The sequence below is a fragment of the Spinacia oleracea genome, chromosome 6, assembly GCF_020520425.1.
Source record: "Spinacia oleracea cultivar Varoflay chromosome 6, BTI_SOV_V1, whole genome shotgun sequence".
NCBI classification, from domain to species: Eukaryota; Viridiplantae; Streptophyta; class Magnoliopsida; order Caryophyllales; family Amaranthaceae; genus Spinacia; species Spinacia oleracea.
In genome coordinates this window covers 7,627,186-7,653,660 of record NC_079492.1, presented here as the reverse complement: position 1 = coordinate 7,653,660, position 26,475 = coordinate 7,627,186, and the positions used below count along the sequence as shown (strand labels likewise).

General features: G+C 38.0%; 3 protein-coding genes across 5 annotated transcripts; 2 read left to right on the top strand and 1 right to left on the bottom strand.

Moving 5' to 3' along the window:
* The first annotated feature begins 11,147 nt into the window (after window positions 1–11,147).
* On the top strand, window positions 11,148–13,778 carry LOC110793029 (uncharacterized). Of its 3 annotated transcripts, none has more exons than XM_056831149.1 (3): window positions 11,148–11,275; window positions 11,386–11,454; window positions 12,268–13,778. In XM_056831149.1, the coding sequence occupies exon 3, from the start codon at window positions 12,319–12,321 to the stop codon at window positions 13,612–13,614; it is 1,296 nt and encodes a 431-aa protein (XP_056687127.1). In that variant the 5' UTR covers window positions 11,148–11,275; window positions 11,386–11,454; window positions 12,268–12,318; the 3' UTR covers window positions 13,615–13,778. The 3 variants fall into 3 exon arrangements, with proteins under 3 accessions (XP_056687127.1, XP_056687126.1, XP_021853547.2); XM_056831148.1 differs by having other exon boundaries at window positions 11,255–11,273; window positions 12,310–13,778; XM_021997855.2 differs by lacking the exon at window positions 11,148–11,275 and having other exon boundaries at window positions 11,282–11,454; window positions 12,310–13,778.
* Window positions 13,779–18,339: 4,561 nt separating this feature from the next.
* On the bottom strand, window positions 18,340–19,660 carry LOC110793033 (probable dolichyl-diphosphooligosaccharide--protein glycosyltransferase subunit 3B). Its single transcript, XM_021997858.2, has one exon. The coding sequence runs from the start codon at window positions 19,647–19,649 to the stop codon at window positions 18,510–18,512; it is 1,140 nt and encodes a 379-aa protein (XP_021853550.1). The 5' UTR covers window positions 19,650–19,660; the 3' UTR covers window positions 18,340–18,509.
* A 4,200-nt stretch (window positions 19,661–23,860) lies between these two features.
* On the top strand, window positions 23,861–25,468 carry LOC110793031 (nuclear transport factor 2B). Its single transcript, XM_021997856.2, has 2 exons — window positions 23,861–24,212; window positions 25,169–25,468. The coding sequence occupies exons 1-2, from the start codon at window positions 23,916–23,918 to the stop codon at window positions 25,241–25,243; spliced, it is 372 nt and encodes a 123-aa protein (XP_021853548.1). The 5' UTR covers window positions 23,861–23,915; the 3' UTR covers window positions 25,244–25,468.
* Window positions 25,469–26,475: the final 1,007 nt, after the last annotated feature.

Here is a 26,475-nt window from a genome sequence, read left to right as displayed (position 1 = left end):
CCATCCTACGATGGCAAGCCTGATCCAGTTGAGTTCGAGGATTGGATAAGTCGCGTTGATCAATTGTTTGAAACCCTGCAATGCCCGGAGAAATGGAGAGTTGACTTTGCGGTATTTTATTTAACGGGACAAGCAGGATTATGGTGGAAAGTTAACAAGGAACGAAAGAATGTGTCAGGATTTGGTTGGGACCAACTCCAGAAGTTAATGAGAGACAAGTTTTATCCACCATCCTTAAGGAAACAAAAGGAAGATGAATTTCTCCACCTGCAACAAGGAACAATGAGCGTGCTGGAATATGCAAATAAGTTCATGGAGTTGTCAAGGTTTGCACCAGACTTGGTGAGGGATATGCAAATAATTTCATGGAGTTGACAAATCCCAATGACACGTGAAGGATATGTCGACACTTCAAGTGATGACCCTTAAGTCAAATGTCATCACTCGGGGGCTCGTGAGACCCTCGCAAAACAGGTCACATACACCATGGCTTGTGTGACGCACTCCGTCTAATACTTTGACCATTGTCTTACTCCAAGACTCAGTCAAAGTGGGGGCTAACTGTAGACACCTATTTTTGTCCCCGTTCCCGCAAGGGAAAGGTTCGATGATGAAAGCATAAAAACTCCACTTGACAACGCATCTCCTATAAAATAAACGAATCTCGATTCCCCATTTCATTTCACCCGAAACCTGCTATTTATGGAAACCTGCTAAAAATAGTAACTGCCGTAAAAGGTAGCGTCTAAAAGTGGCAAATCATAAAAGATAGAAACCTGTCAGAATTAGGTGTTGCATTCCAACATAAATCCTAAATGAGATAGAAAACCGCGAGAATCCTATTCCTAATAGGATTCGGAAATAGGAGTCACGTATTAATTAAAATCCTAACGAACCTAGAGTTCGTAACGGGCCCAGACGCATTCCGTCATAAAATTGATACGCACTAAAAGACTCGAATTAATCTCAAACTCTACGGATTTTAGGAATCCGAATATGACTAAACAAAACTGCCCAGACCCTATTTTCAACGCCTGGCTCTGGGCGCCGAAATCTTCGGCGCCCAGGCCTGGGCGCTGAAAATACCTGGGTACGTCTCTTTTCCTAATTCTTTGTGGATTAGAACTCTGCAATTCTATCTTTCCACGAACTCTTCCCTATAAATAGGCCCCTAAATTCGACGTGAAAGAACACACAACAACACATAATCATATTCTGAGTATTGACTCCAACCCTTAGCCTAAGCCTCTCGCTGCGAAACTGTTCACGCGTTCTGTCGCAATCGATCCATAAATCGAACAGAACGTATCCTGTCCCATAATTGAGATTCGTTAAATAAAAAGGAGAAATAGCAAAGTCAAAGTGGTTAGTTTTCTGAGAACCGTGACGCACCTCTCAAGGGTGCGTCGTAATGTGTCCCTTTTCGATGATTTAACTGCTTTCCTCGCCCTTTTTATGAACTGTTAAACTAACCTAATCCGATTGTTCTATCACGCCTAACAAATATAATATTTTTGGGAAATTGAATTATCATGCTAGGTCCCTTAATGCTATGTAAATCAGATAATCGCGATCGAATTAGTATTATATGTTGCATATTGCTAAAATCAACTCAGATTAGTTTAATAGTTAACGCATGTCCCTTCAATTATTTATGCTGAGCTAGTAAGGATATCCTGCCTTTGGAGTTATCGACGAGCGAAGTACTCCTCTCGGTAGTTACAGTCCCCCGAACCCTCAATCTCTACCTTGCGGGTGTATATTGAGAGATCCCCACACCAGGGATCACAAGGGAACCTACGGCCGTCGTGGTCAAACATAATTGCACTCCCTTTATGTCACGATAACTGGGTTTTGTCAGTTTTTCTCATTGTCGTTAAAAACTGAATGGCGACTCCTATATTACTAGTCAATTGGGTGTATACTCACAGGAAATCCAATTACACTTGATTGAATAAAAAGAATCGTCACACCCACGAGGGACGAGGTCACGCATTAGCCTCGCGCTTTTTCGACCCTCTCACAGTGGCGACTCCACTGGGGATAGTGAAGGAAGTACTCGTGCTTGTAGGTAATCAAAATAGCCGAAGGGTGAAACGATCCTACCCTGCGTTTATTTCCCCATCAAGTTGGGACGACCTGAAAATCAGCATATTAATGTGAACGGACATAACATCATAACGAATCTCGGCTCCCTCGGGAGTTGGGACTAAGGATACCTTTTTTTCGCCAATAGGGGGGTGCATACGCCGCGCATGTTTCCCACTCGGTACTTGTGCAGGTAGTACACCTATCCCGAACCCAATCGCTCGCTCATTAGGCCCCTCTCGCCTGCATGCCCCCTTGGCTTGCACTTGCGGGTTGGCCTCTTGAGCGAAATTCGTCTGTTGAAGACACTACCTCGACTGGGGCATGTGTTGGATCTATGATAGAAGCGGTACCAAGCCAGGCGCAAATACTACCCATAGAAGCCTATCATAAACTACGTGACATATTTAATTTTCAAATCCATGTTTGTAATGTAGTTATGTGTAGCGAACTATGTGACTATGTTATGATTGTGTGTACGAATAATGCTAGACAAATAATGATAGGAAACCAACGACCTTAAAAGTTGCCCAAACATTCATGAACCAATTGGCCAAAGAGTTATACCAACATACGTGTTCCGCAAGCCCGAACGATCGCCACAAAAATAAGCGACGCTCGGGATGGCCTGTAACGAATCCCACAAACGCTGCACAACGCGTAAAGGACGTTATAAGGCAAGCACGCAAAACTAAAGTCGCAAAAACAAAAGTATACGCAAACAGAAAACGAGAACCAGCCAGGGACGCATTTTCAATGCCCCTGGCTGGGCGCCAAAGTTTCTACCGCCCACGACTGGGCGCTGAAGTCGCTGCCTGGCCTTTTGGTCAGGCACAGCAGCCTCGGTGCCCGCGGATAAAAAAATATACGTAGCAAAAAAAAAGAAAGGTTCGATGATGAAAGATCCAACACATGCCCCGGTCGAGGTAGTGTCTTCAACAGACGAATTTCGCTCAAGAGGCCAACCCGCAAGTGCAAGCCAAGGGGGCATGCAGGCGAGAGGGGCCTAATGAGCGAGCGATTGGGTTCGGGATAGGTGTACTACCTGCACAAGTACCGAGTGGGAAACATGCGCGGCGTATGCACCCCCCTATTGGCGAAAAAAAGGTATCCTTAGTCCCAACTCCCGAGGGAGCCGAGATTCGTTATGATGTTCTGTCCGTTCACATTAATATGCTGATTTTCAGGTCGTCCCAACTTGATGGGGAAATAAACGCGGGGTAGGATCGTTTCACCCTTCGCCTATTTTGATTACCTACAAGCACGAGTACCTCCTTCACTATCCCCAGTGGAGTCGCCACTGTGAGGGGGTCGAAAAAGCGCGAGGCTAATGCGTGACCTCGTCCCTCGTGGGTGTGACGATTCTTTTTATTCAATCAAGTGTAATTGGATTTCCTGTGAGTATACACCCAATTGACTAGTAATATAGGAGTCGCCATTCAGTTTTTAACGACAATGAGAAAAACTGACAAAACCCGGTTATCGTGACATAAAGGGAGTGCAATTATGTCTGACCACGACGGCCGTAGGTTCCCTTGTGATCCCTGGTGTGGGGATCTCTCAATATACACCCGCAAGGTAGAGATTGAGGGTTCGGGGGACTGTAACTACCGAGAGGAGTACTTCGCTCGTCGATAACTCCAGAGGCAGGATATCCTTACTAGCTCAGCATAAATAATTGAAGGGACATGCGTTAACTATTAAACTAATCTGAGTTTATTTTAGCAATATGCAACATATAATACTAATTCGATCGCGATTATCTGATTTACATAGCATTAAGGGACCTAGCATGATAATTCAATTTCCCAAAAATATTATATTTGTTAGGCGTGATAGAACAATCAGATTAGGTTAGTTTAACAGTTCATAAAAAGGGCGAGGAAAGTAGTTAAATCATCGAAAAGGGACACATTACGACGCACCCTTGAGAGGTGCGTCACGGTTCTCAGAAAACTAACCACTTTGACTTTGCTATTTCTCCTTTTTATTTAACGAATCTCAATTATGGGACAGGATACGTTCTGTTCGATTTATGGATCGATTGCGACAGAACGCGTGAACAGTTTCGCAGCGAGAGGCTTAGGCTAAGGGTTGGAGTCAATACTCAGAATATAATTATGTGTTGTTGTGTGTTCTTTCACGTCGAATTTAGGGACCTATTTATAGGGAAGAGTTCGTGGAAAGATAGAATTGCAGAGTTCTAATCCACAAAGAATTAGGAAAAGAGACGTACCCAGGTATTTTCAGCGCCCAGGCCTGGGCGCCGAAGATTTCGGCGCCCAGAGCCAGGCGTTGAAAATAGGGTCTGGGCAGTTTTGTTTAGTCAGATTCGGATTCCTAAAATCCGTAGAGTTTGAGATTAATTCGAGTCTTTTAGTGCGTATCAATTTTATGACGGAATGCGTCTGGGCCCGTTACGAACTCTAGGTTCGTTAGGATTTTAATTAATACGTGACTCCTATTTCCGAATCCTATTAGGAATAGGATTCTCGCGGTTTTCTATCTCATTTAGGATTTATGTTGGAATGCAACACCTAATTCTGACAGGTTTCTATCTTTTATGATTTGCCACTTTTAGACGCTACCTTTTACGGCAGTTACTATTTTTAGCAGGTTTCCATAAATAGCAGGTTTCGGGTGAAATGAAATGGGGAATCGAGATTCGTTTATTTTATAGGATATGCGTTGTCAAGTGGAGTTTTTATGCTTTCATCATCGAACCTTTCCCTTGCGGGAACGGGGACAAAAGTAGGTGTCTACACCTTACCCATAACCCGATTAGTTAGAAAGAATACCAAATTTGTGTGGAATGATGATTGTGAATGTGCATTTCAAGAACTTAAGAAACGTCTCACCACTGCCCCTATTCTTACCCTTCCATCTGGAACTGACGGATTTGTAATCTATAGTGATGCTTCCAAGAATGGGTTAGGATGTGTCTTGATGCAAAACGGAAAAGTTATAGCTTATGCTTCACGCCAACTCAAAGTCCATGAACAAAATTACCCTACCCATGACCTCGAGCTTGCAGCTGTTGTTTTCGCTCTCAAAATTTGGAGACATTATTTGTATGGAGCGTCGTGTCAAATTTTCACTGACCATAAAAGTCTTAAGTATATTTTCACCCAGAAAGAAATCAACATGAGACAACGTAGGTGGTTAGAACTTCTTAAAGATTATGACCTTGATATTCAATACCATCCCGGAAAGGCTAACGTTGTTGCCGATGCATTAAGTCGGAAATCTCACCTAAGCTCAATCCTAACTTTTTCTCGAGCCAACCAAGATGATCTGCAAAAGATGGAAATTGAGTTTATCAAGAAAGGAAGTGCTTGTTTGAATGTGTTGGTAATGAAGCCAACTTTGATTGATGAGATTAAGGAAGCGCAATGTAAAGACTCACAATTAGAAAGAATAAGGAGTGGAGTGGAAAATGGAAAGTCACTCGGCTTTGTTATTCAAGAAGATGGTACGTTAAGGTTTCGGGGAAGATTATGTGTGCCTAATGATGAGAAGTTGAAAAAGAGAATTTTAGAAGAAGCTCATAGTTCACCATATTCGATTCACCCTGGAGGAAATAAGATGTATAAAGATTTGAGGCAAGTGTATTGGTGGAGCAATATGAAGCAAGAAGTAGCAGATTATGTGACTAAATGTTTGACATGTCAGAGAATCAAGATCGAGCATCAAAGACCAGCAGGTTTGTTACAACCTCTGGATGTGCCAGAATGGAAATGGGATTCCGTGTCGATGGATTTTATCTTAGGCTTACCAAGGTGAACCAAGGGAATGAATTCTATTTGGGTTATTGTCGATCGATTGACAAAGTCAGCACATTTTTTAGCAATAAAGAACAATTCGAGTTTAGATTAACTTGCTGAACTATATGTGAATACTATTGTGCGATTACATGGGGTGCCTAGTTCGATTATTTCTGATCGTGATACGAGATATCAATCCACCTATTGGAAAGAATTGCAGAAAGCTCTTGGAACAAAGCTCAACTTCAGTACTGCATTTCACCCAACGACTGATGGACAAACAGAACGCACTAACCAAATTGTTGAGGATATGTTGAGAGCATGTGTTTTAGATTTTCAAGGAACCTGGGAAAAGTTTCTACCTATGGTTGAATTTTCGTACAACAACAGTTATCAGGCCACTATTGGTATGGCACCTTACGAAGCACTTTATGGAAGGAAATGTCGAACACCATTATGTTGGAGTGATATCGATGAGGCACGTGTTATAGGACCAGAATTGATTCAAGAAACTACTGACAAGATTCGTTTAATCCAATCAAGAATGATGGCAGCGCAAAGTAGGCAAAATAGTTATGCAGACCAACGAAGAAGACCACTAGAGTTTGAAGTCGGAGATCACGTGTTCTTGAAAATTTCGCCAACGAAAGGAATAATGAGATTTGGTCAAACAGGAAAGTTGAGCCCAAGATACATCGGGCCATATGAGATACTAGAAAGAGTAGGTGCAGTAGCATATCGACTAGCTTTACCAACCGACTTGGAGAAGGTGCATAATGTGTTCCACGTGTCGATGTTAAGAAAATATGTTCTTGATCCTAGCCATGTGATTACGCACGAACCCTTGTTATTGCGAAACGATTTGACTTATGAGGAAAAACCAATTGAAATTCTTGAACGAAGAGAAAAGCGACTTAGAAGCAAAGTAATTCCAATGGTTAAAGTCTTGTGGGCCAATCACTTGACATCTGAATCTACATGGGAAGTAGAAGCGCAAATGAGAGCGAAATATCCACAGTTATTCGTTTAGAAACGATAAGATGTATGAATTTTAAATACGTTATTTGAATGATTATGCTATAATGTTATTCCCCCCATGTTTGTATAGCGAATAGGACGATTAAGTATGACATGTATGATTTCTAAGAATGGCAAGTTCAACTGAGCTCCAGTTTCGAGGACGAAACTTTTTCTAAAGGGGTAAGAGTGTAATACCCCGAATTTTTAAAACTCGATTAATTATGCTTAAGTATTTTTATTTAGTTTAAAATCATTTTAAATCCTAAATTCGAACTTTATTTTAATTAACGAAGTTTTATTTCGCTTGAATTTTTAATTTTTATAATTTAATTTCATATTTACAAGCTTAATCTTAATATTTTCGGATTCTAAATAATTTCGAAACGTTCTTATCTTTATTCGAAAACTAAACCTATTTTACAAAAGTTTTATTTCACGATTTATTTTTCAGATTATATTAATCTCGTATTTTCGAGAATAATTACGTTTTAAATATTTCGTACGTTTTCGTTAACGACTTATTCGGAAAATAAATTCAATTACTTGCACTTTTCGGAAATTAATTTAGCCAAATCATTATTTTAATTTTAGTTAATAGTAATTAAATTCTGAAAATTAGCTCAAAATTACGAAATTACCCTTATTAACACCTAAATGAAACAAGTCAGTTTCTCTTTTCTCTTCTTCTTCCTCACGCCATTTTGGCCATGGAGTCAAACTACTTTCTACTTGTCATCACCCTAATTCATCTCAATATGACTCATCACCTATATGACACTAATCCAAATTTACAAGCCTTATTCATCAAAGCTATTTGCAAATCTGTAAACCTAAAACTAGAATAGCCAATATGAATCACCTATTTCCTTGCTCAACCTCTTACACTTGGCACTGCAAACAAGCTGATTTGTGGCATCAATGGAGCACCCATGACAACTATAAATAGCTGCTCAATCAGCCCAAATACAACACAAATCAGATTAACAATCAATTACAATTTTCACCATTGAAATCTATAAAATTTCTTACTTTTACTGTAATTTCAAATCAAACCACCACCACCACTCTTGCCGCCTACAACCACCGTCCCACACCTCCCTTATAGCTCCGACAACCCAGCACCACCTCCACCCTTCGTAGTCCCTTCCCCCGCGCCCAATCTCCCCTTCGCGTCCCTCTCCTCCACGCCAATCCCCTGCCTCCTCTCCTCCGCGCAACCGCGCAGCCGCCACAACCACCACCGCTCAGCCGCCCCTTCCTTGCGCACCTAGGAACACCACCTTCCTCCGTCGCCGGCCACCGCCCAGCTCCCCTGTTTTCTTTCCCTCCTCCCTCTGTCGTGCTCCCTGTCGCCTCCCCTGCTTCCTCTCTGTTCCTTGCGTGAGTTCCAGGAACCAAGTTCCTGTTTTGGAACTTTGTTTTATTTTACAATTTCAAGTAAGCCCAAACTCCTATTTTGGCCCAATTTTCTTTACTAGGTTATTTTACTTATTCTAAATATGTTTTACCTATTTATTCTAAAATTAGTTAATATGTTTTACTTAATATGTATTATTCAAGTAAAATTAATATGTTTTACTTATACAAATAAAATTTGTTTCTTTTATTTAAAATTATAAATATACGCACTCACGTAAAACTTAAATTTATTTATAAGTTTTATTTAATTATTTTATATTTACTTGATTTATGAACTAAATATATTATTTGGAAAATATTAATCGTTTCGATATTAATTTTACAATATTTATCATTTTATATATTAATTCAATAATTTAATCTTTTGAAAGAATTCGGACTCGGAGCTCAGAAAGAACGAACCAAGGATAAAGCTTAACGTAACGCGGAATTAAGGTAACGGCTATTGCTAGTACCCGCAGTTCCCTTATAAATGCGATTATGAAATTATAACGTTATGATTGTTTTATGAACTGAATGCTTTGACATGTTTTATGAGTTGCAGGAAATGAAATATGATTTGATTGAATTATTTATTATAATATGATTTGATTGAATTATTTATTATAATATGATTTGATTGAATTATTTATTATAATATGATTTGATTGAATAATTTATTATATAATTTGATGGAATTATTCCTTATTTTATGATTGATTATAAAATGATATTATGATTGAATGAATTTCTTATTAAATGCTGTTTATAAGAAACCATGAAAGAAAGGATGTATGATCTTATGATCCAAAGGAAATATGTTACTTCAATCGAAGTAAAAAAAGACTAAAATGTAAAATTAAACGAAACATGATAAATGAAAGTGAAAGACCTAGTTCGTTTGGCAGTATATGTTCACAGGTTACGATTCTCGGTCTTGCATGTACCCACGGGGCATCCGCCCATTGAGCCAAGGCTCTCATGTTTTTCGGGCCAAGGCCCCATGTTTTATGGACAGCGGTCCATCGTGGAAGACGTTCCACCATGTCATACTTGCCACGGCTAGCATGTGCACCCAAAAGATTATGAATGAATTAAATAAAGGACTTTATAAAATGTTTTAAATTATTCTATTCTCCCCGTGTTATTAAATAAAATGAATTGAAATGAATTTACGTTGCTAGAATAGTTCGTTACTGAGTCTTCGGCTCACCATTTTTGTTTTCTGTTTTAGGTAATGCGGGGATCAATGGAGACGAGTAGTGGCGAGGAATTTCACTTGAATAATATTCACTTAGTTTATGCTTAATGTTTTAATAGTTGAATTAAAGACTCTTAGCAAGTTATGTACTTTTATTTCGGTAATATAAAGAATTATTATAATAACTTTTGGGATTTAATAGCTTATGATTGATGGTTGCCTTGTAATTCCCAATAGGGGATTACGGCAGGTAATGTCCCGACCAAATTAGGTTAATTCCGCTGCTAATTATGCTTTAATAATTGAATTAGAGGTCGGGGCGTTACACAACGGCAACCGATACACTTACAGCAGAAAATATCGCCATCTTCCACTGCACCAAATGGTGCCTAGAGAACTCCTGGAAAGATGTAACCATTCTGGCAGATTGTCAAAGAGCGGTGCAGAGCATAAATGACCGGAATACACCGAATGACAGACTCGTTAATGTGTATTCATTGTGTAGGGAGTCCCTGCAAAAGATAGAACAAGGAGTGCTACGGGACGTACCTCGGGAACAAGTGAAAGATGCAGACCATGTGGCTAGAATTGCTAGGAATTTGAACTCCATGTATGTTGGGCCTGTACCCCTTAACCCCCCAAAGGATTTGTTTAAACATGTGTATGATCAAAATGATGTTGTTTTTAGCTTACCGATAAACATTGCAGACCATGAGAACACTAATTCTGATGTAACAAACTATGGTAATTTCCTAAATTAATGTTAGTCACTCGCAGTTAACCCAAAAAAAAACTTATCCCTTCATAATTTTGAACATTTCATTTACCCATGTTAATGTCATCCATCTTTTAATTAGAATCGATCTATCCAGAATATGTACAAGTCTGTCTGGTATATGAAATAGTTAAATAATGACTAAAGTTAAATAAATAATTTGCAATTATAACAACATTACTCCATCCATCCCTTAATACTCGCTCCGTTTTCCTTATAAGATTGTCCATTAATACTCGCCTCATTTCTATAAATGACATGTTTTTTTTAATACTATATCATTTCAAACATAACCATGGACCCACATATATTCCTTACTTCCCAAAAAAAACATTAAAAACTTCAACCCCACCCACCCCTACCCCATTCCCTCCCCTTTATTTGACACATTTCTCACTAACTATATTAAAAAAATAAAATACCCCGTTATCAACTATCACCTAATAAATTAATAAGTCAATTAAGTTGCCTAAAACTATCTGCCGGTTAAACCGGGGTGAGTAATGAAGGAGGGAGTATAAATTTGAATAATTTTTTTTTTTACATGTAAATTATATAATATTAATAATAATTATAGTTTTTGTTATTTAAATCTCAATTATGAAAGATCATATCAGATCAATTCAGATCAGATTAGAAAAAATAAGTTCAGATCAGATAATGTGAACTAAACGGGGCCTAAATATCAAAATACGGTTGAAATTTATTTACTTTGAACCATGAACATCAACTGAGTAAAACATTGTGCACAGAGGCACTATTTGTTGTTATTGAAAAATACTTCCTCCGTCCTTTTTTAATTTACACATTTCATCAACATGTTAAGCGGGAGTTATAAATGTTTAGTTTTGAAGGAAGTTGGTGAGCATTTACCTTGAGTAGAGTAGGTCATAAAGAATAGTAGTAGACTAGTAGTATAGAAAGGAGACCATAAGAGTAGGTCATAAATATTGAAGAGTAGGAGTATAGAAAGGAGACCATTGACCATTGAACTATTTGATTTTAAAGATGGAAACAACAGCAAACAGTGTACTCCCTTCCTTCTTCTCTCTAATTTTTTTTTCAAATCATTTTTTAAACAATTTATCATGCAATATAATAACTAATTAAACACCATTATTCTTTGATGTTTATGCTAGGAATACGAAGCAAGGAAATTGGAAAAGGAGAGTTAAATCAGCCCAGAATTGGTGGAGGAACTAAGCTTGGTAAGTAAGTCGAATTTTCGGGTTTTTATTTGGGGAAGTTATGCATATTAAAGTGTATGGTTGAGTTCATATGATTGTTTGTTGAGTTGTTTTTATAAACACTTAAATTGCCTTTTTTTACCACAAAATAAAAGACACTTAGTTAAATTGCCTTTGAAGTTCTGGTAAAATGCATTTCAGTCGTTTTCTGGGCGTTTTAGAGTGCTATCTCACAAAGTCACAATGGATGTTCTTAAAGATGGTTGTGGGCCGAGATGCCAATATTTTGTGTCGAGCTCACGTGTCTTGTGCTTAAACGGGTCGGGTTCACGTCCAGCACACATGTCTTGTGCCGAACGGACCGGGCCAAAAATTACCAAAAAGCGGCCGAGACACGGCCTAAGCCCATGTGCTCTCGTACCGTGTCTTCGTGTCTATGCTTAATTTTACTCAATTTAACCTACTTTGTCAGGTCGTGCCTTGCCGTACTTGTTCCAAAAATTGGGCTCGATCCCAGTACACGACCCACGACTTCGTGCTCGTGTCGGGCCGTGTTTTTTTCAGGCTGTGACTCAGGGTATCCCGACCCAGTGTCATCTTTAGTGGTTCGTATTGAAATTCTAACTTCAACTTAGGTTTAAGAATCATCTGATTTGGATTTTCTATGAAGACCTTACGTTAGTTTAAGTTCCTGCAAATGTTTTATCAACAAAATTGATGATTGTAACAAACTTATTACAAGTAGTTAATTTGAAATATTACTTATAGTTTAAAATCATTCAATTTATAGTGATAAATTACATTACTGACATACATTTGTTAAAATTATCACAGAAAATATTTGAGTGGTCAACCTTGTTTTCTTTGTAATTCCAGTTCGTTGAAATGGACAGCTTAGCAGACGATCTACTGGTTGAAATTTTCTGTCGACTACCATGCGCAGAAGCAGTAATTACGTGCAAGTGCGTCTGTAAACAATGGCTGAGCTTGATATCTAAACCTCAACTCGTTGCTCGTTTCATCGCTCACAACCTCAACAATGGTCACATTAACTCAAACAACAAGAAAAAACATAGAAATGAAGAACTATCTTCTTTCACCTATATCGACCAGGGTGAAAACGAGGACGGGAATATCTTCTTCTTCCCAACAAGTCCCGTCTTTACCTCCCTCGACACCACCCTCGATTTCATTCCAAGTTACGAAAATACTGCAAAATCCCCTGTCAAAATCAGATCAAAATGCAGTGACCTGATCCTGTGTAGCAGACTACCACCAGAAGAATTTTCCAGCAGAGTATTACCTGAAGAACCTGATCTTTACATCTGTAATCCTCGATCCAAACAATGGATTCAGCTTCCCACACCATCTCATAAAGAACACCATTGCTTAACCTGTTTCACTTGTGACCCTTATTACGAAACAGGGAGTAGTATTAGTCTCAGTACTTGTCGATACAGTGTTTGTTATGGCTTCGTTGTTAGTCGTTCAAGCAGCAGGGTGAATCAACTTGAAATGAAAATCCTGTCATCTGAAACTGGTGTTTGGAAGAAAGCAGTGTTGTTATCCCCGAAGTTTGTTAATTTTTGGTCTGCAAAGTTCAGAGACTGTTTTACATACAATGGAATGGTGCATTTCTGTACGGATGATGGTATTATCGGGTTTGACACGTATAATGTTAGTGCAGACGGTTTCATCCATGGCCGTGTTATTCAGCTGCCTCTGCATGATGGTTCTAATCAGTGTGGTGGTGAGTATGTTGGAGTTTCCGGGGGTAAGATAGTACTTTTAGTGTACTGCAGATGTCTTATGAGTCAACAACAACAACAACAACAACAACAACCTCAACCTGATAATACTGATGTTTACAGCTTAAGGGTTTGGGAGCTTAAGGGTTACGAAACTGGTGAATGGTTGATGACGCGAATTGTTCATCTGAATGATTTGGTTGTAGAAGATTCTGAGATTTTTGAAAGCTTGGTAAGAAGATATCGTTGGAATTTGTTGATGATACACCCAAATGATGCTGATGTTTTGCTGCTGATACTTGGTGAAAGAATGGTTGAATGCAATTTAAGGGAGAAGACGTGGAAATCAATCTGTAGTATTCCTTCTTCTCGGAAACGTTTAGGTCTTGTGTTCCCATGGTGGCCAACACCACTAAAACAACTTCCCTGGTAAATGTGATTGAAGTTGAAAAGAATGTATGGAGTCTAGATTGTGAAAACTAATTGATTATCTGAACCCTAAAAGTCTTTATTTTGTATGGAACTGAACTTGGAAGACGTACGGAGTATTTTTATTTTTTTTTAACTTAAATGAAAGTTGCATATTTTTCTTGATTATGAATAATTTGTGATGACCTTTAAGATGTGATTGTGTTGAATCTGCAATGTTTAGTACTCCAACAACAATGATTTGCACCATATTTTAGGCAAAGGTTGAGCTAGCTAATTAAGTATGGCATGGCTAAATTCGAGAAGTCGAGTTTTTCGGAGTTTGGACAGCTTATAAGTACTCTGTATCAGCTAGACCTGTTACTACGTTTGGTTTGATTTTACCAAATGTAGTTTATGCACCCAGGTGCACATTTGTGCACCCTATTTTTAAGTGAACATATAGTTCAAATTTTGAACTATATGTATGTATGTTTTTGCTTGTGCTTATTGTGTATGTTAGTGGAAATAGTTAAAAGTAAAAATGTGTAAAAACTTGTAAAAACAATAATTAGCACCATATTTTAGGCAAAGTTGAGCTAAGCTAATCAATTAGATTGTGCTGCCTGAGATTTTAAGCAACGACTTCTTTCGTATTCATTTTGAGGCTAAGTGTTGTAGGCTTGATTTGCTAGTGGATGAGATTAAATACAATGCACAACAAAAGTGACCATCTATGGAATAGGTGTCTTAAATGTTGGACAAGTCTTAAGATCCAAATAGCAGCTCATATAGTCCAAGACAAAAGCATCATAATATCTAATTTCTCTTTACAGAATTATACAGTCAATCCACGGTTTGAAAATGCAATCCTCTGCCCTGTTGAAACAATCTTTCTAACCAATTCGGCCCGGCACAAGCAATGAGTTGTGAGCCGGGCCTAGGGCCACATTTTTGGAAAAATCAAGCTAAATTTAGTAAAATTAAGCTTAGGTACGACGGGCTGTCACAAGGGACCGGGCCCTATTCTGAAATTTTGGCCCGGCCAAGCGCAGAGTGGAGTTTGTGTGTGATGAGCCCATTCAAGCCCATGGCATGTGGGCTCGGCCTGAAGCCCAACCCACCCCGACCGAGAGCCAACTTTAGTGTGGGGGATAATAAGAGGAACTATATTCCAATATCTGACCAAAACAAGTTCATAAATGGTACTTAGAACTTCAAAAATGGTACTCAGAAGTTCAAAAATGATACTCAAAAATTCAAAAATGGTTCTCAGAAGTTCAAAAGTGGTGTTCATTTCTCAAATATGGTACTCAAAAGTTTTCATAATAATGGTGCAATTACCACCGTGCCCTCTTGGAGGCACATATCTGATATGGGTCTCTCTGCCCTCGGGATAATAATGACATAGACGTGTGTTCGAGGAAACTCCTTCCAATGTTCAAGGTAGTGACCCTTAATTCCTTAAGCTACTTGCTAAAAAAAAAGTACAAATCAAACTGTAATTGAACTTGAAGACTGCTCAATAACAGAGCACTTTAAGTTCCTTTGAACAGCTTCTTTTTCAGCCATTTGAAGAAAGCTAGTGAAATCCATAAAAGCTGCTGTCTCCAACTAAACGATCACATCAATCTCCTAAATAATATTGCCCTAGCATTATTTGATCTCAAAAATCATGCAAAAATATCACAACACTGGTATCCCCTTAAGAAGTTTATTGCGCGTGTTCAAACTGGGAAGAAAAACTAAACCTCAACAGAAGCAGTGGAATTTTTAGCTATCCTTTACTCAGCTCATGAAAACGAGCACGGTTTCTGCATGTAATACATCTATCAAAAAGTCACAGACCTTAGGAAAGAGAACACCTGACAAACTATGAAACCTTGTAAAATACTTTGTATAAAACTGCTGATTTTAGACAGCCAAATTTACACATGCTGCTAATTTCTTCTACAGAGAGGAGTTACTATCGTGGATAACACCCACAAACCAAATAAAGGAGCAACAAATTTACCCTAGACGTGTAAAAAATTGGTAAATTCGAAAATCTGGAAAAATGTGGCTTTAAAATTACGGAGTACAAAAAGTACTGATTAAAGAATAGCTCGAAGCCAGTAATAGAGATAAATATGGAGTAGGAATTTAGTTTACTGACATAATAACAGCTAAAACAATCTCTTTCTTCATGTAGGTTTGTGCTTTGGCCAAAGGTACCTAAGAACACAGAAGTAAGAGGAACTAGCTAAGGTACGTCGCTATCCACTCCACTCAGCTAGGCCAGCAGTTTCTTTAGGGTTTTTTTTCGTTTCAAGAGATAGATTTAAAAATCTCCGCATTCAGGGGTTTGAAAATGAGCTCCGGGGAAAACAAGGAAGGAACCTGTATTAAATCCTCTTGTTTAGAAGAAATGAACCTTGACTCGTTTCCCTTCCAAAAGATAGGTAGAAATTAAGGGTAACTATGGGTAGATGTACATTTCCAAAAGACAAAAAAACTAGAGGTAAAAATCAGTAATCTAAAAAGAGGTGTCCCTAAGTTGGCCAAGAATTTATGATAATATGTGTTTATGAAATGGGGGTAACATGAAAACTATGAAGGTTAAGTGCACTTGTGCAGAAAGAGTAATATACTCCCATTACTCCATAGCTAACAAATTCTTATACTCCGTAGATGACAATTATGGCATTCCAATATATTGGTAAAATTTCAGGCCATCAATTCACATATCACTAAAGTTTAAACCAACAAAGAAGTCCTGAAAAACTAGAAACTCCTGATCCATTTCCCAAACGCCGAATAACACAAAGTGCTTCCATGAGAACTTAGGTTCAGACTCTCAGCAAAACAAACAATACTACTGGACAACAGCACAGAACAAGAGTTATATAAATAGGGATATTTCTCACTATCCTACTCTGAGAAAATTAGGGAGAATGCTGGCAAAGGGATCTCGACTATTCTGAAGCCAGAAAATGCAATACCCCTCACTTTCTGTGGTTAGGCAACCTTTTGCCAAGGAAACTGTATAAGAATAACATCAAAGATTGACCTATGGTACACTGACTAGGGATTCATCTCTTTCCCAGGTAGAGATAGATGGCCAGTAGGGATTCATCAAAGATTGACCCAGCCCACCCTGACATAGCCCATAGTGGGTCACATGGGTCGAACACACTTATGACCCATGACACAGCCCATTTCGACCCACCCCGACACAACCCGCCACGACACACCCGACCCACCCAACCCAACACACGAACCCAACCCGCCAAACTCATCCTAATTTAAACAATTTTGTATGTTTAAAATGCTAATAAATTCTAATTTTATTGTGTAAATATACATTAACCACATGTGAGCTTAGTTTTAAAAAGCCTTCAGCGCCTTGAGATCTCCAGGCTCACAAATGTCAACCAGGCGCGCGCCTTTGTGCGCCTTAGGTAAGGCGCAGCGCCTTGTGCGCCTTCAGTCTTCAGGCGCAGTAGGATGACGTGGATATTTTATTTACATGTTTTTTTCTTTTTTAATAATATAAACACACCCCATGTAACCTATCAACGGTCATATGATATCTCTACAACCTTAAATTTTTGGGTAGTGGAAGTAGCGTAATATGAGTTAATTTTCATATTTCCAGCTTGTAATTACCATGGAAGGTTCTAATTCTAGCACTCCATCGACTGGATCACGCAATGCTTATGAATCGGCAAGAAAATATGGCACTCCAATAGAAATATGTTGTTTTGAGTATAAATTGTGTTAATTTTTTTCTATACCGAATTTTAAGGTTTATTAGAAAATTATGTGCGCCTTGTATCCAAAAGGTGCGCGCCTGAGCCTTGCGCCTTGCGCCTAGGCTCCATGACCCTTGTGCGCCTTTTTAAACTAAGCATGTGAGTAAGTGAATAACATAAAAATTAATTAATTTAAGTTCATACAAATATCGCTAAAACTAATGTAAACCCACCAAACCCACCTGACCCACCGGAATCACATATGTCGTAACCCACCAAACCCATCAGACCTGCCTGACCCGCACAACCCACCTCGACCCAAGACCCACGTAACCCACGAGCCATCATGTACTGTGTCCATTTTTTCCGACACAGCCCACGACTCGAGCCACCCTAGTTTAACTGATGCGGGTCGTGTGTCAATTATCCCCGACCCATGATCCACCCAACCCGGCACGTTGGCCATCTCTATTCCCAGGGTAAATGCTCCTACAAAATGCACATTCATTACTTGTTGAATAATCAATCCCACCAACAAGAAGAGTTACCCCTTGAAAGTCAAGTCAATTGTCCAATCTACTTCAAGTCAAATGAAGGGAACAAGTTCTGGATAGCTGCTCTTTTGCTGATTATATAGCAAAAATTAACTTCCCCAATCCCTATATGGTCTTGTTCAGCTAGCACAATATCCATAATGCCATCAATCAATGGAACCTTTGCATTAGGTAGTTGCGTGTTCATGTACCTGACCCCGCATACATTACTCATAAGTCTAAGTCAAGAGCCAGCTCTCACTCCCACTGATCGATGGAAACCTCGCACTGTGAGGCCCCTAAATCAGCTAACGCACAATCAACCAAACAGGGTGCCCTTAAATCTAACCCCTGCGAAATAGTATCTTCACCTAGGAGACCTTTGTTTCCAACACAGTAGTATATGCATAGAACCATCAAATGACATCCATAACACATGAAATAAGCTAAAAAATCAAACACAAACAACCAATAGAGCACAACTTAAGAAACTAGTAACTAGAACTTTTCATTCCATGTATATATCCTGAGCAATAACAAAAATGTCATGGTTACAAATCTAACAAAATAATGTTCCTGCAACCAACATTCCCTCATTCAAACAACCACATTAACACTAAAGTAATCGAAATTTCATCACCTCGAATCCTCGATTACCAGCTGGAAGGCCAGTAAGCATGAATGCCATACCCAGTCTTCCAATTATCAAGATACACAACCTTCTTAACAGCCCAGAACGAGACGATCAAAGCCACCGCCATAGCGAACCGTTGGAAGGTCACACTCCTAATCTTAACAAGCCCATGAGTGACAAACCCAAGAAGCAAACCAACAACAGTATACAAACCCCCAACAGCAAAACCCTCAGCACCCAACTGCATCCCAGAGCCTTGGTAAAAGAACACCAATTTTGAAGGATCATTTCTATCATTTATAAACATGGGCATCTTCCTAATTATGTTATGCATTGTCCCAGAAACACTAAAAAAGTAGACAAAAATCGCACCGAATAACCATAGCTTATAATCATGCAACAATGTCTGACCAGCAAGAATCTTCTTCAAAGCAAAGGGTGCACAGATCATCAAACAGGCTAAGAGGAAGACGATCTGCTTACCAGAGAACATGGGCGGGCGTTGAAGCGGGCCTACAGTGAGTTTCGTCCTTGACTCGACGAACTCGGACATTGACTCAGCGAGTCGGGAGAAGTCACCCTGGTCCATGAGGTCTGAAGTCTTGAGATTGTCGACATGAGGCAAGACGAGGCGGATGTGAGGGAGCGAATTGACGCCGAATAAACCGAAGGATTTCTGGGAATCCTTGAATTCGATGTCGAAGAAGAAGATTTTCGGGGGATTTGAGGATTCCTTGTTGTTTTGGATGAAGGATTTGGAAACGATGGCGAATTCGGATTTGAGAGTGGGGAGCTGGAGTTCGGTTTTTTCGTGGAGTTGGGCGGCGTCGAAGAAGATGAGGAGAGAGAAAGGGCGAGGGCGGGGGAGGGAGATGATGCGGCGGAGGAGGTTGTCGTTGAGGCGGATTACGCCGTTGGGGGAGGTGGATTGGAGGTTTTCGAGCTCGTTTAGGAGGTCGGCGGAGGGTGTGGCGGTGGTGGGAAAAGAGAGTGTGAGGAGGAGTGGGAGGAGGAGGAGGAGGAAGGTGGCGGTGAGATGGGGTGGTGGAGGAGGAGCCATTTTTGGGGGAAGTGAGAATTTGGGGATGGATCTGAGTTTAGAGATGGTGGGTGAAGAAGACTGGAGATTTTTACAAGTCAAGGGGGTGAGTTGACTCATCCATCAGGAAACGAGTCGAGTTGGATATAAATTTTCAAAGAAATAAATTGTTTTTTTTTTTTTTTAATGTTATTGATCTCATGAAAATATTTTTGTTAACTTTTTTTTTTATAACATTTTTGTTAATTTATTAATTCCTCCATATGAAAACTATACATTTATCCACCCAAAAAATTGAAACTATACTTAATCAATACCTAATATTTAAAAAATAAAACCAACTTCCTTTTAATGACACGTAAACAACACCATTTTGAAAACACGTGGCGGACACATAATCATGACCACTTGGAAGACATGTGACCAAGAATACATAATCAATTCTTCATTAAAACATAATTAATAAGTCACATCAACATTTCATCCTTCCCTTTTCAATTTTAGTTTACCACCGTTTTGAACAATTTAATTAGAGACATTGATTAATACATTGGCGGTTATGGTGAATCAAGAATGAGAAACGTTTCAGATGGTTATAATTCTCTGGTTAATGAATTTGACTATTTATTAAACCTACATGTTTACAATTTTTTATAGACCGCCCTGACTTATTTTGCTAAATTTCTTCATTTTCAAAAATTTTATTATTTTTCTATAGGTGGGTGGAAGTTAAAATATGTTATGAACTTCTAATTCATGTCCACCCCAATGTGTTTTGGAAAAATATTTCTTCTAATGAGGTTGCTATTAGTTAAAGTTATCATTATATTCATTTTTTTAGCCCATTTAAATCAACGGTGCATATTCTTTGCATCCCGTTGCCTGACTTGCCTCAAGCGTCATAATATTTCAAGTTATTTTACAAACGACTTAAAAACCGACAAACATGGATGCATTTTTGTTTTGAAATCTGTATGACATCTACTACTACCACACCCCCCAACTTTATAAACATAATTTCGAGTTTAAAAAAATGGTTTAGTCTTTGATATTTTCCAGAACTCTTACATATCACGTGTCGTTCTTGATCACAACTCTTAATTCTTATGTCATTTTTTTGGATATTTTTCTTGATTGTGATGCAAAGGATAGGGTGCGAAACTTCATGTATACTTGGCAACTGAAACATAGTTTTTAATCCAACAAACAACAATGGTGAATTTCTTAGCATATTGAAGATTTGTTGATTTCTTTGGTTTAATTCAAAGAATACATATTCTTAACTTAGTTACACTATACTAGCATATTTCTCTTATTCTCAATTGGATAAAAAGAATGTATGTGTGGTCTTGGGGAGCTCATAATATATTCCATAAAAGTAATGCTTCCACCCAGTATATCTTGGGAATTTTAGTATGTCTACGTACTATCAAAATTGTTAGTGAAAGTTTTTAGTGAAGTATTATACATTTATACCTTTATTATTTTGGTATGTCAATTTAGCATTTTTTAATTGAGTTTCCTAAAATATATCCCGTGTGTAGAACGGGTCAAAAGCTAGTTCGACTTAATTAGTCTTTACACTTTTACTTCGTAGCAATGGAGGTTATGTGAATAGTTATTCGGATTATCGGTTGGATTTGTTAAGGGGCCTTTTAAGTGTCCTTATATAAGATTATCAGGATTTTCTCTCTAAGTGATGTCGCATTTCCATTTTCACACCACTTGGAAGATTGCTAAGTGCTTAACATCATGTCAACAATATTCCTTGAACGTAGAGGAGGACTTGAAGATTATTGTTATTAGGACACTCGATGTCTTTTTCTTTTCTTTCCCGACAGGCTAACCTAAAGGTATGAAGCCGCTAAAGCGAAACTTTTGTTTACTCACTTAGTAAGAAGTCGCTAAAGCTATGCTTTTGGATCAAAATATAGCGCGTTAGCGCAACTCAGCCCTTGCTTGTTTTCAAGCTAAAGCGAAGTTTTTTTTTAACATGCTTAAGCGAAGCTTTTGAAGTCGCTAAAGAGAAGCTTTTGGAAAGGAAAACAAATTTCACACTCTTCCTTTCGGGAAGATTCGGGAAATCCTATTGATTGTAGCTTTCTCCAGACCTCCGGAAAAGCATGAAAAAAACGGAATGGTACTATCCCTCCTCCTTCATTCAAGGGATCAATCAAATCGACAAGGAGAATCCACGAAGCTGGAAGGATAGTAATGTGACATATATGATGTAGACGGATTTGATCCAAACTCAAACAAATACTCTTAATCTTCAAAGGTCATTCTGCTAAGCACGCTTAGCGCGAGTTTCACGCATCTCAGTTTCACACATTCATAAATTCATATAGAGGACACAAAACATGTTCCACTGAAAACTAGGATAATCGAATTATCACGTTGTTCATATACGAGATGTAACTCAAAGTGAGACCAAACAAGTCCCAGGGTGTATGACAACCTCCTATACGTGTTGTTAAGATTTGATTGTGATGCCTTGTTGAAAGAGGAAGGTTGTATAGGAATGGATGTTGTTATGTGGGATGCAGTGGTTGTTATGCTCTTTTATGCAACGAGAAGGATATATAGTTGTTTTAACATTCAATTTGATTTTAATAAGTTGTTATTTGTCACATGTTAATATTACTAATTAACATAAACATATATTTAGTAAAGTGACTCGTAACCTATTAGTTTGCACATAAAGACTTGATAATAGAAACGTACAATAGAAAACTTAGATTAAAGTGGACATTTTCCGAATCCAAATATAATCTGATATAACTGAATTTAGTTATATATTCAAAATTCTATTAAATCAAAGTCGGTAAGACCTGTCATCGTTCAAATCCAAAACTCATTGCCATTCCTAAGTTCATAACACAATAATAAACTCATGGAGAAAATGTAAGAATGTAAGTCCAATATATTCATGATATAAACGAATAAAACTATTATTCCATTCAGAGATGATAATTAAAGTTTAAAATTGAGGCTAAAATAGGTTCTTATCAAGGGAAAGCAATGTGGCAAATGTGATAATGCAAAAAGAGATGCTCTTTTCCATTTTCAGATGTGTTGTTGTGTCTTTGCGTAGAACTACAGCCAACATTTCCCCTTCAACTTTTAAAACTTATTATTCCATTATCGCCCTCATTTCAAAGGTAAACTTTATACATTCTCTTATATTCCTTGTGATATTTTTTGGTGTACAGATCGGAAACTACAAATGATAAATGGTGAAGACGAGATTCAATCCAGACTAACGTACCATCTATTATGAGTTACGAATGATCATACTACTAACTTGATTTTCACTTATTTTTCCTAAACTTATCTTATATGAGCTTATCTAACCTTATCAAAACTTATTTTAGTTATAAATTGTATTTGGTCAACCCTTATTTTGTCTAAACTAAATTATCTGAATTTATATGAACTTATCTCAACTTATAATTCTTAAATAAGTGGAAATAAGATGAATAGAACATAGCCTAATTAGGCTACAAATGTTGGAGGAGAATATATGACTACACATACAAGTGATAGATACAACTAATACAAGCCTTGTAATTAAGGTTCTATTTTAAAGCAATTTGTAATAGGTGAGAATGTGAGATCATCTAATAGTTTCTTAAGTTATCTTCTTCTTAGGTTTCAATGTAGTATTATAGTCGCAATTGTTACCGTTCAAAGGGCAATTAATATGGTCAAATTTGATGTTAAAAAAATTAGCAAGAGCATTCCTATGCCTCCTTGAAGTTAAAGATAGGTGTGGGTTATGTCTCGTGCGGAGTCTGCATGCCTTGGGCTTGAATAGGCCCGATCATGCCAATTCTACTAATTTCGTATCATGTTGTGATAAAAAATTAAAAAGGGCCAAACCCAAGCGAACGTACCCTCATGCAGTGTTGTGAACGACGTGCTTACATGCCTAAGCCAAACCCACTAATTCCGTATCGTGATGTGTAAAAATAGATTTAAAATTAAGGGCTCAAGCCGATGCGCCCCCTTCCATAAGTGACGCGTCGCAAGAATCCGTGCTTTTACCAACGTGTCAAAACCTAATTTCACGTACGCGATTTAACATCCTTTGTCGTGTCGGACCGTGTCATAGGCTTTTTCAACAAAATACGTCCCGAACACAACTAACGACTTCGTGCCTAAGTCATGCCGTGCTTTTTTAGGACTGGGTTGTGTCAGTTTTCGAGCTAGCTGGACCTAGTGTCTATCTTTCCTAAAAGTGTGTTTGTTTGCCACACTTGATATATTCTATGCTTTGCTTAATCTTTATAGTAAAGCTATGTTATTCCCTCTATATATTTACATTTTCCCCAAGAAATACAAATTGAGAAAGGAAAAAAAAACAAATTTGTCTAAGACGTAAAAATGGAAGAGTATGAAGGGTTAGGAACATCATTTGTGAATCATTACTACCATTTATTTGATAATGAACGTTCTTCTCTAATTTCTCTATATCAACCAACTTCTTTGCTCACCTTTGAAGCCCAAAAATTTCAAGGGGTCGAGGAAATTTCTGCTAAGATCAATAGTCTACCGTTCGATCAATGTCGACATTCGATCAGCACCATTGATTCACAACCTTCGTCTAATGGGGGTATTATTGTCTTTGTAAGTGGTAGCTTGCAGTTGGCTGGTGAAGAACATCACCTAAGGTTTAGCCAGGTATGTATTCACGAAATTTTTATTGTTATTTCTATTCTACGTAGACGTCACATGTCAAACGGGTCAGATCGGGTCGTATTGTAAAAAATTATTTTCGGGTTTGGGTTGATCGGGTGGGTCACTTTTGTGTTCGGGTTTACAAATGCTTGTTTAAGGCTCAAAATTTTCGGGTTCGGGTCGACCCAACGGGTTGAGAGATTTTAAAATGTGCATTATATTTTCATTAATTTAGGTAATAAAAATAAATAATATGGGCGCAAATTAACTAATTTTCATACACAAGCTTATATTTAGTTAAATTCAACTACAAAATGGCGTAAAATTCAAATTAAAATCATATTACACCCAACAATAGTAACAATATGTCTACTATGCTTAAAATTCTTCATAATCTCATTTATTTCTATAAAATACAATGATTTTCAATCGGTCGGGTCATAAACGGGTTCAGTCGGATTTTGACCCTTTACCTTTTGGGTTGCTCGACTTCGGATAAAACCGGGCTACGTGTCACAAAATTTTGTTCAAGACCTAGTATTTTCCGGTCGAGTTCGGGTTGATTTTCAAGTCAGGTCGGTATTTTTTACCGCTCTATTTCTACGGTCAGTCAGGCCTCGAGCCGACCTGGCCCACAAGGGCCACAACCATCATTGTATTTGCACGATAAGATATATCGTATAGACACTATGATAAATTGCACCATTAACGACGGGAAATCCCGTCACTAAAGGCTAGTAATCTTTGATTTGACGGGATTTCCTGTCGCGGACCCGTCATAAAAGGAGGTCGTCGTTAATCGGTTGTAAAAGACATTTGTAACGGTTGTTCCCGTCTTTGTTTGGTTGTTAGTCCCGTAGGTTGTCACTAAAGATACAAATTCTTATGGTGAGATAATCAAACCCTAATTGTATAACTAATACTATGATGATTTTTTACATTGGTTTATTTGCATGCAGATGTTTCATTTGATTCCAACAGCCCAAGGCAGCTACTTTGTGCAAAATGATATATTCCGTCTAAATTACTGTTGATTGGCTCGTGGCTCTCGATCGGAATAAACCTTATCACCTTAATTGTAATTGCCAACAATATGTTATTTACTTGCTAGTTGATTTCGTCTGGAAGTTCAATGATCACACTTGTTCAAATCATGTTTTGTTGTCTCACTGTATATATTCAAAATATCAACTTTTATAATGTAACGTTTGTTAATGAATAATTGAAAATATTAATAGTTAAAAGTGTGAGTTGGTAGATGTGCCCAGAACAAATAAGGAGTTGATTAACCTATCAAACTCACAAGCGTGTTTTACTCAAAAATCAAAGTATTTATTTTGATTGCAGTTTGGCCCGAGTTTTAATATAAATGCAATCACTTGATAGGTGGAGTCTAAGCTATAAACCGTTAAATTAATTGGTAATTATTGACTAAGTAGTAAAGCGAGAGGCCTACAAAGTTGATTGGGCCTCGAAGCAACATTTTTGGAGATTTTGGTGGAAGTGACGCCTGGCCTCGGCTCCGTTTAATAAGGCGTAAAACATTTTCATTGTAAAATGATTTTTTATGGAAAATATTTTTCAAAGGAAGACACAATTTCAAACTAATTTTTTTTTTTTTTGGTAACTCAAATAAAAATGGGAGAAGATGGTGAAGAAGAGGGGAAAAAAAGGAGAGGGAGGTAAGGAGGAAAGAAAGAAAAGTGATTTCCCTCCTTTTTCAAATCACATGCGAGTTTTTTTTTTTTGACAAGTAAGAGAGGGTTTATATATATCAACCAAAACAATTTACAACCTAATCAATACCAAGTACTGAAACACCAGCAAGACAAAGCCCCAAACAGACCCCAAAAAAACTAATTACAAGCTAGCAAACCAATGAGCTTCACTAGTGCTAATCTTCTTTCCTATGAGTTTACTAACTCTATTTTTTACACAAAACTGAATGTGATGTACAGTGTGTTTGACAGTAGGGACAGACCCTTCCCAATCACATGCGAGTTTTACTCATAAATCATTGTACTTATCTTGATTTGCATTTTGACCGCATTTTAATACATTAGCTTTTGAGCTCGTTCAAATAACGGCCGGGCGGTTGTGTAGTGGTTACTATGTATTTAGTTTATCTTTTTAAGTTCAAATTTTATTGAGCTTGTGATTTTAGAGAAAATATATGATTTAAATAGAGGTAAATTTTAAAAGTTGAAATAATATAAATTAAATAGTGTATTAATATTGAGTGTTAATCGGGAAGATGGAGTAAAAA